Source organism: Perognathus longimembris, chromosome 10 (genome assembly GCF_023159225.1).
Source record: "Perognathus longimembris pacificus isolate PPM17 chromosome 10, ASM2315922v1, whole genome shotgun sequence".
NCBI classification, from domain to species: Eukaryota; Metazoa; Chordata; class Mammalia; order Rodentia; family Heteromyidae; genus Perognathus; species Perognathus longimembris.
In genome coordinates this window covers 35,370,019-35,385,490 of record NC_063170.1, presented here as the reverse complement: position 1 = coordinate 35,385,490, position 15,472 = coordinate 35,370,019, and the positions used below count along the sequence as shown (strand labels likewise).

The following is a 15,472-nucleotide window of genomic DNA, read 5'->3' as shown; positions in this document are numbered from 1 at the left end:
TGCAAACAGGAGAAAGAAGGCTGACAAGCTGAAGCAGTGCATGGGAGAGAAGAGGAGTCAAGGAGCCCAACCTGGTTTGTAGAGGCCAGGTGAGGGAGGATTTTGAAGGTCAGTCAATGTAAGACAACTGGATTTTATTCTAACTCAACATAGGATTGAGTTGCAGGATTTTAGCCAGAGAATAATGTTCACACTCTACTTCCTGCTCTACTGTGAGGATCCTAGACAATGTGAGATTTGTAGGGAGCTGTCCTCTGACTGAAATGTGACAAAATCTTGGAGTAATAAAGGCTCTGGACAGAGGGAAGTGAGTTTTGATGTGTTTTAGAGACTGTGCTAAAAACCTGCTGATGAGTTAGCCTTGGGGCAGGATAAGCAATGATGAGTTCCGGGGATAATTGTTATGTTTGGGGCCTAACTGGACAGTGATATTGTTCCAAAGGTGGGGAAGAGTAATGGAGAGAAATGGGTCTGGTTAGGAAGTCAGGAGCTAGCTTTGGTTAGTTTAATATGAGATTCCTGTTGGCTTAACCAGCAGAGGTATCCTGTATCCAACTAGGTTTGGGTCTGTAGCCATGGGAAGTTGGTATGGTTGTAACTTTCAGGACTATAACTTTGATACACAGGCCAAATGAGGATAATTTATTAGCTCAGTCTCCTTCCAAATATGTGATTGTTTGTCCTCCTGATTTCCTCTCTATGCTAATAGTTTGTCTTCCCATCCTCCTACTTATGCTCATCCCCTTTCTTTACTTGGCCCTGCATTAGGAAAGCAAAATCAGAGATTTTTTTTGGCTTTAAGGATTAGATGTAAAAATAGAGACAATCAAGGAAAGCTTTTCTGAAGCTCTGGCTTTGCAGCATGCTTGGCTCCATTTCCCAGTGATCAGAGATGCTCAGTGATACTCCTGCATGGCCAGCCAGCAGACAATCTCCTTCTTCTCTCAGCGTGGTAGTACCTCACTCAGCTTGTCATCTGCTCCAGAACTCTCCTCTTAAAACCCAAGGTTTACCTACTAAAGTAGAGAGGAAATGTAATGGAGAATACAGAAAAAAAATTATTTGTAGTCAGCGTGCTATGCTGCTTATCCAAGATTCAACTAGTATTTTCTACTTTCTCTCTCCATGCCGGAAGCTGAAGATTAAGACACTGAACTAAACCAAGCAATCGTGCACATTTTATTTCTCTCTGACCACAGGAATGAATAAGCCTCTCTCAAGACATACAACTTCAAAGATGAGGTATCAGACAAGATAAAGTACCAAGGCCACCATCTGGTCATGCCATCCCTCTGTCACATCCTTAGAGTTCAACTTCTGAATATTCTCTTTTCTTTTCTTTTTTTTTTTGCCAGTCCTGGGCCTTGGACTCAGGGCCTGAGCACTGTCCCTGGCTTCTTTTTGCTCAAGGCTAGCACTCTGCCACTTGAGCCACAGCGCCGCTTCTGGCCGTTTTCTGTATATGTGGTGCTGGGGAATTGAACCTAGGGCCTCGTGTATCCGAGGCAGGCACTCTTGCCACTAGGCTATATCCCCAGCCCCTGAATATTCTCTTAAAAACCAGACATTTTCTTTCAGGAGTATGATGGCAGGCTTTTAGACTGGATTTCACTGTCTCCCTCATTCACCTGGCAAATTAATTTTCAAAACTCTCAAATTTCCTTAAAACCTTGTTCTTATTTGTAAATTGACTCCAGGACTAAACTTTTGGTAACGGAAATATTGTCTTATTCAGCCACCGTGCAGGGAAGATAATGCCCATGGGGCATGGTATGTTTGTCTGTCGCCCCTAAAACTTTATCATGCTTCTAAGAGAGACTTCCCAGGAGCACTAAGAGATCAGTGTATTATTCTAACTAACTGTGGGGCCAGACCTCCCAGGGAGCTACTCGCAGGTCCTACCCCAATTCTCTAATAGAACAGGCAGACACTCTGGCTTGGGGCTTAGTTCCCTAGAATGGTCCTGGCTCTGGCCCTGACCAGGAGGGTGGGACAGGCAAGAGTGATAATGCATGCTAATTAGCACTGTGCAGAGCCGTCTTCAGGAGCCCAGAAGCCACATGGCCCCAACCTGTTTTGGGGATGGCACACCAAATTCAAACCAGCTGGCCTTTGTTTAGAAATGCTCTGGGAGGGTCCTGACCCTTCATGGACAAAGGGCTGCTATTTCCATACCCTGAGCCTTAGTTTAGACATGAAAATTTTTCTATAAACAATGTGCAGTATTGTGACAGATCTGACTTTAGAGGTACTCTTGAATTGTGTGTGTGAGAGTGTGAATGTGTGCTTGCACATAGGAACAGGTATGAACTCATGGTCTTTACTTAGTGACATAGAAAATGTTATACTGTGTCCATCAGGTGTTTCACTCCTTAACATTCTCCCATGATAAAAATGGATAAACTCTGACACACCTGTCCTTTGTCCTACTCCTTTACACTAGCCGTTATGAGCTGTGTGCATTTCCCAGAAGGGGCCTGATCTTCTCTTACCTTGGGCCTCATTATATACCCCTTATTTTGCCAAACAAGTTCCTTGGTACCTCCTCTGCTACCCAACTGTGTTCATCTCCCAGCTCTCAGCAACACTTGGCTCAGGGTATCCATGTGTTCTTTTGACTACCTTGTAGTGTTCTCGAATTTAATACTGTGGATTGTGCTGTTTGGTGGCTGCTCACTCCTGTCTTCCAGGACCTACTTTGCAGGGCCTTCTTCATCTTGTTACATCTTGATCCTTCTATGCTGGGCACCAAGGGAGCCTGCCTTCCTTTCTACATCTTCTAACCTACAACAAAGCCCATAGACTCCACATTAGACAATACATCAGTGCCCTGGACTTCAGATCAAACTGACATTCTCTTCTGCAGGATAGTAGTGTGCTTAGAGCTTCTACTGTTACTGAAAAAGCACATATACCCAACATGTGCAAAAGACAATTCTGATAGTACTGTGAAGGTTTGAGCTGGAATTTCTGCCTTCAAAAATTCGGGGGTGGGATTGGGGGATGACAGAAACAAAAGCTGCAGAAGAATCTACACTCTTTGAGATCTTGAATTTCTCATATTTCAGTTAATATATTCATATATTCTTGTATTCCACCCAACGTATTTACTTATAAGCTAATTCTAGCTTTCAGATATGGGAAACCATGCCTTCTTTGTTCCTCTGGCCTGAATTACTTTACTTACTGTGCTTTTTCCAATCTTTCCATTTCTTTACAGATTATACATATATTTTCTTTTTAAATTTAATTTTTATTGTCAAGGTGATGTACAGAGGGGTTACAGTTACCATATTCTCTAATGGATGAGTAAAATTCTAATATGTATTTATACCACATTTTCTTGACCCCTTTGTCCACTGAGGGGCATCTGGGCTAAAGTTAAAGTTCAACAGAAAAGGAGATGGGATGGGGTCACGAGGAAAGAGTTAGAAGAATGAAGAGGAGAGGCATTGGTACAGTCCAGAATTCAGTGTGCATCCAACAAAATTAAGAAAAGTGAGGGAAGGGATAGGCTGGGTGAGAATGTTGAAAGGGGGATATTGATCAAGATGCACTGTATTCATAAACTACCTTGTTAAAAGGCAGCTCCATTGTACAACTACTTAAAGTTATTTTTTCAGGTACAGAAGAGACTCATAGCCTGTGTTTTCTTTCTAGGTTTCCTACCAAAGGCCAGGGAAAACCTGGGTCTCCATCTGCCGCCCCATGTCTTTAACATACAACACCCCCAACCCATATTACTTTGTAGTAAATGAAACAAAATTTTCAAGGATTTAGCAAATGTGTGGCACTTAGTAAACACTCAAACATTAGTCATAATTAATATTGTTAGCACTGTAAAAATGAGATTGCCTTTTGTTTGTGTGGCTTATAATTTTGAAATAATCTCTCTAATATGAAAAAAGAGATTAAAAACTGCCATGGAGAAAGAACTCTCATTTGTGTTCATAAAGACTAGGAGGCTCTCCTCTAAAGGGTTAACAGATTTCCTTGGGGGGTTGGAATGGGTTGTTTCTGGTTAATTTAAAATTTACCCCTTTTGCTTAACTCTTTCCTCACATGAACATACTAACCATAGAGTGAGTGATGGTAAGGAGGAGATCTAACACTTGGAAAATTAAATAAGGAAGACTTTAGCTAGAGGGTAAGAAGGCCTGGCATATGCATGTTCTCCTTTGCAGAGGCTCCTTTATGTCATGATAATGAGCCCTCTCCTGGCTTTTGGCAGGATTTTTCACCCAGATTTCTACGTTGGCTGATGTGCAAGAAAATGTCATGGAATATCTCCATGTTCTCAGCCGTCCCAAAGTCATCGACCAAGAGCATGATGTTGTGTGGACTGAAGCATACATCGACAGCACCGTGAGTCCACAGGGCCCCTGGGGAAGGCTGGGTTTCCCCCCATTCTACAGTGCAGGTTTTCAAGAGACAAGTAATTATATCATTCATCAATATTAGAGTTCAATACCTCTTGTTTATAATAAAACTTAGGTATATGTAGAGTTATCGAGCCAGGTTACTAAAATGTATCTGAGAATGATGTGTGCTTCTGAAAGGTGTCTGGTCAGCAAAGAAAACTCCTTGTTTGCTTGTGTCTGCTCGGGTGATAACTCCTCTTCCCACACATGTTCATATTCCTTCAGTGATGTAATAAACATGTTCCTAGATTCAGCCTTAGCCACCATGGTGGTCCAGTCCTGGTGATGAATCTTAGGTCTCAATTCAAGATGTGACTACCACTCAGCTCTAATAACAAATTGGAACCACCACAGAGTCTGTGATAGTGCCTTCTTCTCCCTGATATGTGACAGCACGCTTGGGTGGAGATTCTATAGGTACTGTTGTGTGAACTCCAGTCATGGGTCCATTCAAAGCTAGATTTCAGGCTGTGATGCTGAAAGAGCCTAAAAGGAGAGGCTTTCACAATCATCCAGTAATGGCTCCATGGCTGCATTTTTTTGTGTAATTTCAGGATGATTTTTCGTGGTGATAATGAGTCTGATGGGAGTAGTGTGTTTCATTTATTGATTATAAATGTTCTCTCAGGAACTCTCTGCTGTCACTTTTGTTGGGATTCACATCACATTAATCACTGTAGCCCAGACACAGCTGTGCTCCAGAGTGCTCGTGATGGCTATGGAGGGCCAGCTTTCATCTCTCCAGGCTCTCCTGTTACTACTGCATTTCTGGCAGCTGTAGGCACATGCTGAAAATGTGGAACAACATGGGAACCCAGGCTAGGAGACATCTTGATACAAGCCACGCCACAGAGTAGCTTGCTAGTAGGCTCCTGGTCCAGAAAGGATGTACCTACCCAGGAAGTTACCAAAATACCAGCAGGTATGAACTTGTATCACACTTAGAGTGTGATCCCATCCCTGTCGGTTTTATATTAGTGTATTAATAGTAATGACTATTACTATGACTATCTCTTTCTGTCTTTGTCTCTCCTCTCTAGTGCTAGTGAATAAACCCATGGGCTTGCAGTAGCTATTGCTAGGCAAGTTTGCTACAGCTTGAGCCCTGCCCCAGCCCTTTTTGCTTTTCTCAGATAGTCTTGTGCTTTTGATAAGGTTGGCTGAATTCAGACCTCAATTCTCTTTCCTCCACCTCCCAAGTAGGTGGAGCTATAGGTGTGCTATCACAGGCAGCTCCATCTCTTCTAATGTGTGGTTCACCCAGGCAAACAAAACTGGGAGTGAAGCCGAGAATATTGCTGGCTGGCTATGCTGAAGTAACTAAACTACTCAATGGTTTGGTATACAAACCACAAGTAACAAGTTTGAAAAGACATTTTTCAAATTTCATCAATATGAAGAAAATAGCAATGAACAGTCTGAAAGTATTATACTAGAACTTGGTTGAATGTATCAGTAGAATAAAAGCTTTAAACCAGAGCTCAAATACGTGTATGGTGATTTAATATGTGAGAAGGTGATATCTTACATCAGTTGGGCTTGGATGGGCTTTGCTATAAAGGCTCTTGTAAGAAACAAGTGACCACTTAGAGAAATATATAATCAGTCCCACTGTTCACAACATATCTGAGAAAGAAATCCACGTGTATCAAAGACCTAAACTATTGAAAAGGAAATATAGGCACTAGGAAAAAAAACCTAGGTAAGTTCAAAAATGCTTTCTAACATCAAAATCTAGATCCAGAAAAGAGAAAGATTAGTTATAATTAAAATAAGAACAAACATAAAGCAAACACAAACACTAAACACCATAAGCAAAGTCAAAAGGGAGAAAACATTTACAACATATAGTACATTAGAGTTAATCATCCTAATATATCAAAACCTTTTAAAATTGAGGAGAAACTTCCAAAATTTTTATTTAAAAAAGTAATTAAAATATATGAACAGATAATTCACAAAATACCAAAAGTGTTTTTTGAGCATGTGGAAAAAATACAGCTTCACTCATAGAAAAATGCAAGGTATTTTGCCTTCCTCACTGTGGTGGAAATTAAAAGCTTAACCATGCACTACTGTGTTGGTGAAGCTGTAGGAAAGGGAAGCTCTGCTGGAGCTGATGAATGCAGAGTGGAGTTATCTCTAGGGGGAAAGGATATTTGCATTTACCCTTTGCCCCAGCAATCCTATTTGGAATTTTAAAGAGTTAATCTTTCTCTCTTTCTCCCTCTCCCTCTCCCTCTCCCTCTCCCTCTCCCTCTCCCTCTCCCTCTCCCTCTCCCTCTCCCTCTCCCTCTCCCTCTCCCTCTCCCTCTCCCTCTCCCTCTCCCTCTCTTCTCCCTCTCCCTCTCCTTCCCCCCTCCCCCTCCCTCTCCCCCTCCCTCACCCTCTCCCCCTCCCTCGCCCTCTCCCCCTCCTTCCCTCTCTCTGCCTTTCTATAAAAATTCCTTGATTATTTCTTCTTTAGATAATTGAAGTACAGTTGAAAACAAATGGTGTCAATTCCCTCAAGAATTATTAACCTTGAAGATGTACCTCCAAGAACACAAAAATACAAGTGCACAATTTGTTCATTGCAGAAATATGTATAACTCCTTCCTTCCTTCTTTCCTTCCTTCTTTCCTCTCTTTGTATTTTTCTTTCTGCCTTTTTGTGTGTGTGCCACCTTTCACTTGGCATTTTCACTCAAGACTTCTACTTTATCACTTGAGCCACACCTCCATCTCTAGCTTTTTGCTCGTTAATTGGAGATTAAAAAGTCTCATAAACTTTTTTGTTCCAGCTAGCTTCAAATCTTAGTCTTCAGATCCCAGCCACCTGAATAGCTAGGATTATAGGCATGAGCCACCAGGACCCAGTGATACATATAATTTCAAAATATTGGAAGTAATCTAGGTGCCCAAACATAAAAGATGGATTAGTTTATGGAATGTACATCTAATTGAATCAATGTGAACATCAAGAATGAGGGTGGTATCTCTTAATTAACATGGAATGATTTCTAGGATGTACTCAGTAAAATGAGCAAAATGCAAAAGTAAATATAACAGGTTACCATTTGTGTGAAAAAGAATAAATAATGTTTATGTGTTGCCATTTTTACAGAAAAAAAGAAAACAAGAACATAATGGGTTAGGAGCTAATGGAATTGGTTGAGGCAGGAGGGAGTACAGAAGAGAATAGATGGGACAAGTCTCTGAATATACATTTTTTGCATAGTTTTGACTTTTAAAAGTATGTGTTCTATGTATTCAAACAGCAAATTAGGCCAACAAAAATGGAGGAAAATCTAAAAGTAAATCTAAATAGGACCAAACAAATTCAACTACATTTCAATTAAATAACAAAATTCTTCAGAAACTGAGAATACAAAAGTCCATTTTTTAACTCATCTTTGATTTAGTATTAAATTTTGAACACAATACTTCTATCGTATACCCCTCAATCTATAGAGAATAAACAGCTTCAAATAAATTTAAATTTTATTTGGCCTGATTTTTAATAATATGGATAAAGCAGTTCTGAATGCACTTTGTGCCCATGGATTGATTACATGTATAAATAGGTCAAGAGAAGATATATGTGGGATTGGAATAGAACAAAGGTATCAGAATGAAATTTCAAATCTGCCCATTGAAAGAGGTCAGAAGCAATAGCCCCATATAGCAATGAAGCCATCCAAGATCCGGATCCTTCTCTAATGAAAGGAGTTAGGATTAAAGAGACCACTGATCCCAAGTGTGGAATACATTAAAATATTCACTTTCCCAAAATTCCTGGGGTATTTTGTACTGGGAATTAAGGAAGTACTATAAAGAATCCTGTGCTCATGTCAAAAGGACACAAAGACTCAGCATTAGTGTTTCAGTAATCAAATCTGTGACAATTGGGACTTCAAAATAAAGAGTGACAATAATGGAATATGAGCTTGTAAATACAGCAAAATCCACCTGTCATTACTGATAAATTAACAACTCTCAGATGGATAGAATAAAGTAAAAGAAGTAATGAGTGGACCGTGAAATTCACTGTATGTCATTCTAAGTGACAAGTGTAGAGGGAAATAACAGAGATAGAAAATGGCCCATTTTAGTTTAGGATAACTAAAAAGTAGCTTAGAAAGGTCATTAGTGAATTATAAATCTAGGGATGTTTGCTGATAAGCAGGATATTTTTATTGTCTTAAGGTGCTTCTGAAGTTTTTTTAATTGGTTGTGAGGGCAAAAAAAACACATAGAGAGGGAGGTTGAATACATCATCTTGTGTTCTTTCTAGTAAGAGCTTCTCAGTAACATCTTGAGCAGGACATCAAAACTATCATCAATATGAGAAGCAAATGGACAGGTGTCTGTGGGGAAGGAGATACCACACATATGGAATGTTCGTATTGGAGAGACACAAGCTGACACAAGTTTGTGAAGAGGATAAAGCTTTGCATTAATTAAATATCTTGCTAGAAATAATGTTAATTATTTAAATCAGTTATTGTATTAAACTTACTAATTACATACACACAAATATTTTTTGGTATGGGGGAACTTTGAGAGAGAGACAGAGGAGGCAGAACCCACCTGTACACAAGCTTTTCACTACAAAATCCTTGATGGCTGGTAGTCTAGGGATAAACTTGGATGTGCAGTTTCAGAAGAAATGCCTGCAAAAACTCATGATTTCAATGAAATGAATAAATTTATTGTGCTATAACCATCTTAATTTGATTTAAATTAACTAATGTAAATAGCTTACTATTGAGTAAACATGGTGCAGCACTATGAGAAGAGGATTCATGTTGCCTTTTTTGGAGTTCTCTGAGGCACATAATGCCAGGCCAGGGTCTGGTTACCCCTGAAATGATAGCTCAGTAAGGTTGCTGTGCTTCCCAACCTTCTGTTGCTTATATTTTCAAATTGAAAAGTTGAAAAATTTACCAACTCCTGCATAGAATATTCTGAGGATCCTTGGCATCTTGATGGTGTTGAGAAGTGTATCAGGGCAATGTTGGCGAATCCCTCTTTGTCTTTTCTAGCCCTATGGGTGAAGAGAGAGCTGCTGACTCCCCAACAGGTACTTATAACATGACCCATTTATGTAGGGTCAAAATAGAATTTGGATATTTGTAAACTGTTTTGTTAAATGGCAACTCCTTTTAACAACTACCTATAGATAATAATGAGAAGAAAAATACTTTTAAAATTAAAAAAAAATAGCACTGGTGGCTAACACCTATAATTCTAGCTACTCAGGAGGCTGAGATCTGAGGATTAAGGTTTGAAGCTGGGTAGTGTAGAAAAGTCCATGAAACTTTTATTTTATTTTATGTCAGAGGGGTTACAGTTACATAAGTAAGACAATGAGTACATTTCTCATCATTGTTACCACCTCTCTGGTTTTCTCCCTTTCCCTAACCCCAAGTTGTAAAGTTCATTTCCAACATAGTATCTTGTGAATATCGCTATTGCATTGGTTCACCCTTTGTCTTTTGTCTTACCATTTTGTTATTCCCTTTCTCTTCCACAAATCAGATAAACACACACACACACACATATGACACATGGTACCAAAATACAAAAACATTGGCAACAGGGGATAAACCAAAGGGGGCAACAAATGAAAGGAAAAAAATACCTTTACATAGCACATAAAAAAACCCTCTTGTTTGTATATCTTAAAGTTCATTTCGATTAGTATCATTTTATATGGTCATATGTACATAGCTATTGAACTATTGTGATCCTCTGCTAGGATTATCCTAGATATATACTTTTTTTTTTGGTTGGTCATGAGGCTTGAACTCTGGGCCTGGGCGCTGTCCCTGAGCTCTTTGCTCAAGGCTAGCAATCTACCACTTTGAGCCACAGTGCCACTTCTGGTTTCCTGGTGGTTAATTGGAGCTAAGGGTCTCACAGCCTTTCCTGCCAGGGCTGGCTTTGAAATGCGATCCTCAGATCTCAGTCTCCTGAGTAGCTAGGATTATAGGCATGAGCCACTGGGACCTGGAAACCTAGATATATACTTATCTCCAACAAACTACTTGGATAAAACCAGAACTGACACTGTGGCTCAAGTAGTAAAGCACTAGCCTTGAGCAAAAGAAGCTCAGGGACGGTGCCCAGGCCCTGAATTCAAGTCCTAGGACTGGCAAAAAAAATAGAATTTAGATACTGAATTTACCCATAGAGTCTTACATTCTGAGATGAGATCACTGACTTTGGAACCACTAAGAGCATAAAATATAAGAGCAACAATTTTGAGTTTATAACTGCTGTAATGGTTAATCTTGACTGGGTTGAGAAAGCTTTAGGAGATTAATCTACTGATACATTAAAAACTTTGAATAGACTATTGAGAGCTGGTGGCATTATGGAAGGGCCTTGGTTCTTTCTGGAGGAAGTATGTATCGATATTCCACCTTAGAATTTTAGATTATGAGCTAAGAACTCTATTCAGCATTTTTTAAAAGCAGTTTAGCTTTGACATATGTGTGTATATATATATATGTATATATACATACACATACATACATATGTATATATACATATACATACATACATATATACATATACATATATATATATATTTCAAACCAGTTCTGCTGCAGGTTTGCTAGCCTCCATAACTGCTGCTTTCCTAACTTATAGTGAGAATGAACCTACATTCCAGGGTTGTTTCTAAGCATTAAATGTCCATGAACTCAGTAAATGCTACCTATCATCATTGTCCAGTCTCAGGAAATCCAATGTGAATTCGTTTCCTTGACTGTAGGAAGTCTTTGAAAAAATACATTTCTTTCTTTGGGAATTAGAATGTTGCTCACACCTGTTTGATAATAGAAATTTGTATTTAAATAAGATGAGTAGCATGTAAGCACTGTGCATCATCGAGAGGTTTGCTTTTGTGGCTTGGAATTCATTTCGGTATAATTATATGTTGTGAGCTAGGCAGTAATGTCTAGTGCTAATACTTGGGTTGGGGTACTTAGGCAAGACTAGGGGCTGTGATTACATCAGCAAGGCTGAGGAAGGGCACTTTCTATCATGTTCAATGAAAGAGAAACATAACAGCAGCCCTTCTAATTATTACATCACTGACTTGGTGTCCTCTCTTTGCTCTGGAACTGGGCCTACTTGCTCTCAGCACACTGGAAGCTTGCGTTGAAGGCTGTTCTGGTACACAGGACATAGGTCTCTTTCTACCCTGAGTTGCAATCTCAAGGCAACTCAGCTATTGTCATTCCCACACCTATTGACACAAGTTTTGATTTTATCACAATTGTGTAAATTAGTTAATTATTATCTTAACCAAGGGATTATGAGCATAAACAAAGATAAGAGAATGACTTGGCAAGAACCTTAGGAAATATTGCTAGAAATATGTTAAATACAGACAGATCAGTCATAAAACGAATAGAGAATAAAAACTACCTTTCTTCTATTCAGAGGAAATTGTTACTTAAAATTAATAGCCTCCTCCCCTCCTTTCTTCTTCTGACTCTTAATGCCTCCCTCTTTCTTCCTATTCCTTTCTTCTTTCTGAATCATCTAGGCAGTTGTGTTCATTTTCTGCTCTGGATAACAAATCCACACACAGTGTCTTAAAACAGACAGAGAATTACCTCAAGGTTTCCATGGGTCAAGAGTCTTAGCACAGGTTAGCGGGGTCCTCAGCTCCTAGCTCACAGTTCCATCTGCAACTCAGGGTCCTCTTCCCAATTCATTCAGTTTGTACACAACTCAGTTTCTTAGAGGATGGCCGTCCAATCTTCTTATCCTCTGGAGACCATACTCCAAGTTCTCCTGTAATTCCTTACCATGTGGCCAGAATATACAGCACACAATGCTATCTATTTACTTTCAGAGCGTATTACTGGATTTTTATTTTTGGTTTTTTCCTTCTGGAGTTTTCTCCAATTAGATCAGGCCCACCAGGTAAGTTTCTCTTTTGATTAATTCAAGGACAGTTGATTGTTAATCAAATCATGTGGTAGCTCATTATAGTCAAACTGAAGATGAAAGGGTTTAGTAGGGATGTATTTGTTGTGGCAGAATTTTTGTTTTTTTTCAATTCTGGGGATTAAATTCAGGTTCTCATGCTTATTGAGAAAGCACTTTATCACTGGAGCCATGTCCCCCAACTCTTTTTGCTTTTATTTAGTTTCTGAGATAGTCTCCTTAGTTTTGACTGGACTGGCCTTAAACTGGAGATTCTCCTGCCTCTGCTGCCCAAATACCTGGGCTTGCAGGTGTAGGTCACTATGCCTGGAGAGTGGGAGCAATAATATTGCGAGCCATTGTTATAATGCTGGCTACCACAGCAGCCTCTGTCCACCCACTCCATGTCTGAGTGAGAAAATAAAACCAGAAAATAAAGTCAAGCTCTCTGGATAGAGGCTGTTTTAGGGCAGCTGTGTATGTTCTTCAAAATAAGTTTCCAGAGCCTGCTCTGAAAGTAACTTTGATGCTATCACAAGACCTGTGACCGGGCTGATTTGTATGATTTATACCAGATACTAAGGAAATAGGCATTTGCTGGTTATCTTTCAAATCTGGACAGTTAATCCTATGCTTGCTTAATATGGTCTGAAGTCTTCTCTCTCCTTAATTATCTGGGTAGTTAAGGCCAGAGGAATCTCTGCTTGCTTGACTCAGCAGTTTTATGGCTGAAGACCCAGCAGCAGCAAATGTAATTATATGATTGATTTAATGCTTAAATGAGTAGCTTTAAAATGACCTTTGAATATAGTACTTTGAATCATACCATTGTGGGTCTGGTCAAGTTCAAGGTAAAAGTTGTGAACAGGAGCTGAGATTGGATTCTTGCACATGATTGCCAAAGGCTGCATTTAACCAAGCCTGGTTCGAAGAAGAGAAAGACATAACTTCCTTTCAAGACCCTTTCTCCCAATGTGTTACTACCACTCTGATTACATATTCTATTTCTGGCTTGGCTCTTTTATTCAATTTGCTTTCCTGGTGAAGAACAAACAAACTAATTAATGTTAACAACATTAATTACATTTAATCTAATAAGATCTCATGTATTAATTGGCAAAATAGCAAAACCAGAATTCTAACAGTCATAGACTTCTCATTTGAATAGAGGTCATGCATAGTCATTATCTCTTAGGTACAGAGCAAAAAATCATTAACATTGGAATTTGTTCCATTTGTAAGCAAATGACTTGTGCTTTGTAGTTGAGTCTTAATCAGTTTAGGAATGCTACCCAGTTCTCTGTGTAGGGTAGAAGCAGTGTCAAACTTAGAAAGCATCAGCAATCCTGATCAGTCTCATCAGGGGAGTTTGCACAGACCACAGGTGACACACAGAAGGGAAGCAAAGAAATCTCCTAGAAACAGTGGGAATGTGACCATTTAAAATAATGTGAATTCATTACCAAGCCCTCCTACCCCTCCCATTTGGTGGTAATGCAGTTCAGTGGGCAATTTGTAGGAACTTTCAAACCAATTTAGTTGTGTTTGCAAATTGGACATATATCCCTCCTCCCACCCCCTACTAAGTCCAACTTGGAGAAAATACTTTGCATTTGATAGGTTGCACATTTTGTTTCACTTTCCCATGTAGGAATGGCACCTAGGGCATTTAGGAGTCCTTTGGTTGATTGCTTTAAGTTACAACCTCGTAGTGCCTAGAAACAATTATTCAGAGAGGTAAGGCATTGTAAGGAAGTTGTTGAAGCTTAGTAACTGAATTTACAGTATTTTCCCAAGACAGTGCTGCATATCAAAGAAGTTCCTATCATCAAAACAAAAAGACACACGTAAAGAGAAACATAAACTGTCCTGCTGGGTTGTGGAACAGAAACTGCCATCTGCATTACTTGGCATGGAGGAAACAGATTACATTGGGACCTCTATTTCATAGCAGATGGGTTCATTAAATTTAATGGCCTCCAGAGCCTTTAGAAACCGTGTTAAAAACATGTGGAGCATGCTGTGACACTTCGCTTCTGGCCCCACAGTCATTATAACACTGGCACAGACTATAAATATTACAGTACTTTATTTCCATTGAAACAGATTACTATTATAATTATTTTTTTTGCCTGGAGATGCTGATGGCAAAGTATGAGTGCATTCCTGATTTGGGGTACCACTTACATCCATCTAAATATTACCCTCTTCCATACACTGATACATTTCCCTATTAAATAGCTTTAGTGTTTTTGTTTCTTTCCTGAGTTTAAACTCCTTTATTTCTTAATGTTTATGTTATGGAACTATGGTATAAAATTATCTTTAGAAAAATTTTCTAGCACTCTATTCAGACAACTGTCATCAGCTAGTAGAAAAGCTTAGAGCTGAATATGTAAGAGAGTTTTAGATTTAAGGTATTCGTTGTTGTCTCTACCTTTATGGCTCCTTGGTTTGTATTTGTCTATAATGAAAGACCAAAAACTAAAAAGAACAAAAGACTAAAAAGCAAACCCCCGAAAGACTATCTGTTGACTCCTAGAACCAGGATGTCTATGTATTTCTGTCTTGAAAAGAGTCTTGAATCTGATCATATGGTTGTCATGAGAAAGAGAGAAGCCACAGAGAGGCCAAATTGACAGTCTTCATTAGAAAGCAAGTGGACTCTTGTAACAAAGACCTGCCCCTCGGATACACTTAACACTGTTAGAAAACTGAGCCATGACAGCAGGAGAGCAAAGAAAGAGCAGAAAAACAATACCAACCAGATCAACTCCAATGGAGAGCTGAAGTGGGATGCCATGGTGACCAGAGAAGAGCCAGGAGACAGGAAACATGAGACATGGTGTAATGGTGCTACAGCTGGTCCAGGCATAAATACGGTCAGATCAGGGCGCAGGGTCACAGGGAGCTTGAGAAGTCATGACCCAAGACTGGTAGGTCTAGTAACCTATTGCCAAAGCCCCTGCATCTAGGAATTCAGGCACATCCATCACCTGGGAGGTGGAACTTCCCTGCTTCTGTCATGAAGACAAGATGGTACCAGTTAAGCCCAATACCCCTATCATCTACCACGTGGCTAAGCTTGTCTCATCTCCAGGCTTTTGTAGCTGGTGAAAAGCC

General features: G+C 39.6%; 1 protein-coding gene across 1 annotated transcript in view; it reads left to right on the top strand.

Annotated features, from left to right (window-relative positions):
• Positions 1-15,472, top strand: part of Cacna2d3 (calcium voltage-gated channel auxiliary subunit alpha2delta 3) — a 929,381-nt gene that overhangs the window by 623,173 nt on the left and 290,736 nt on the right. Inside the window, exon 13 of the mRNA XM_048355814.1 lies at positions 4,232-4,365. Coding sequence (XP_048211771.1) covers positions 4,232-4,365 — 134 coding nt within the window. The remainder of the gene's footprint in view (positions 1-4,231; positions 4,366-15,472) is intronic.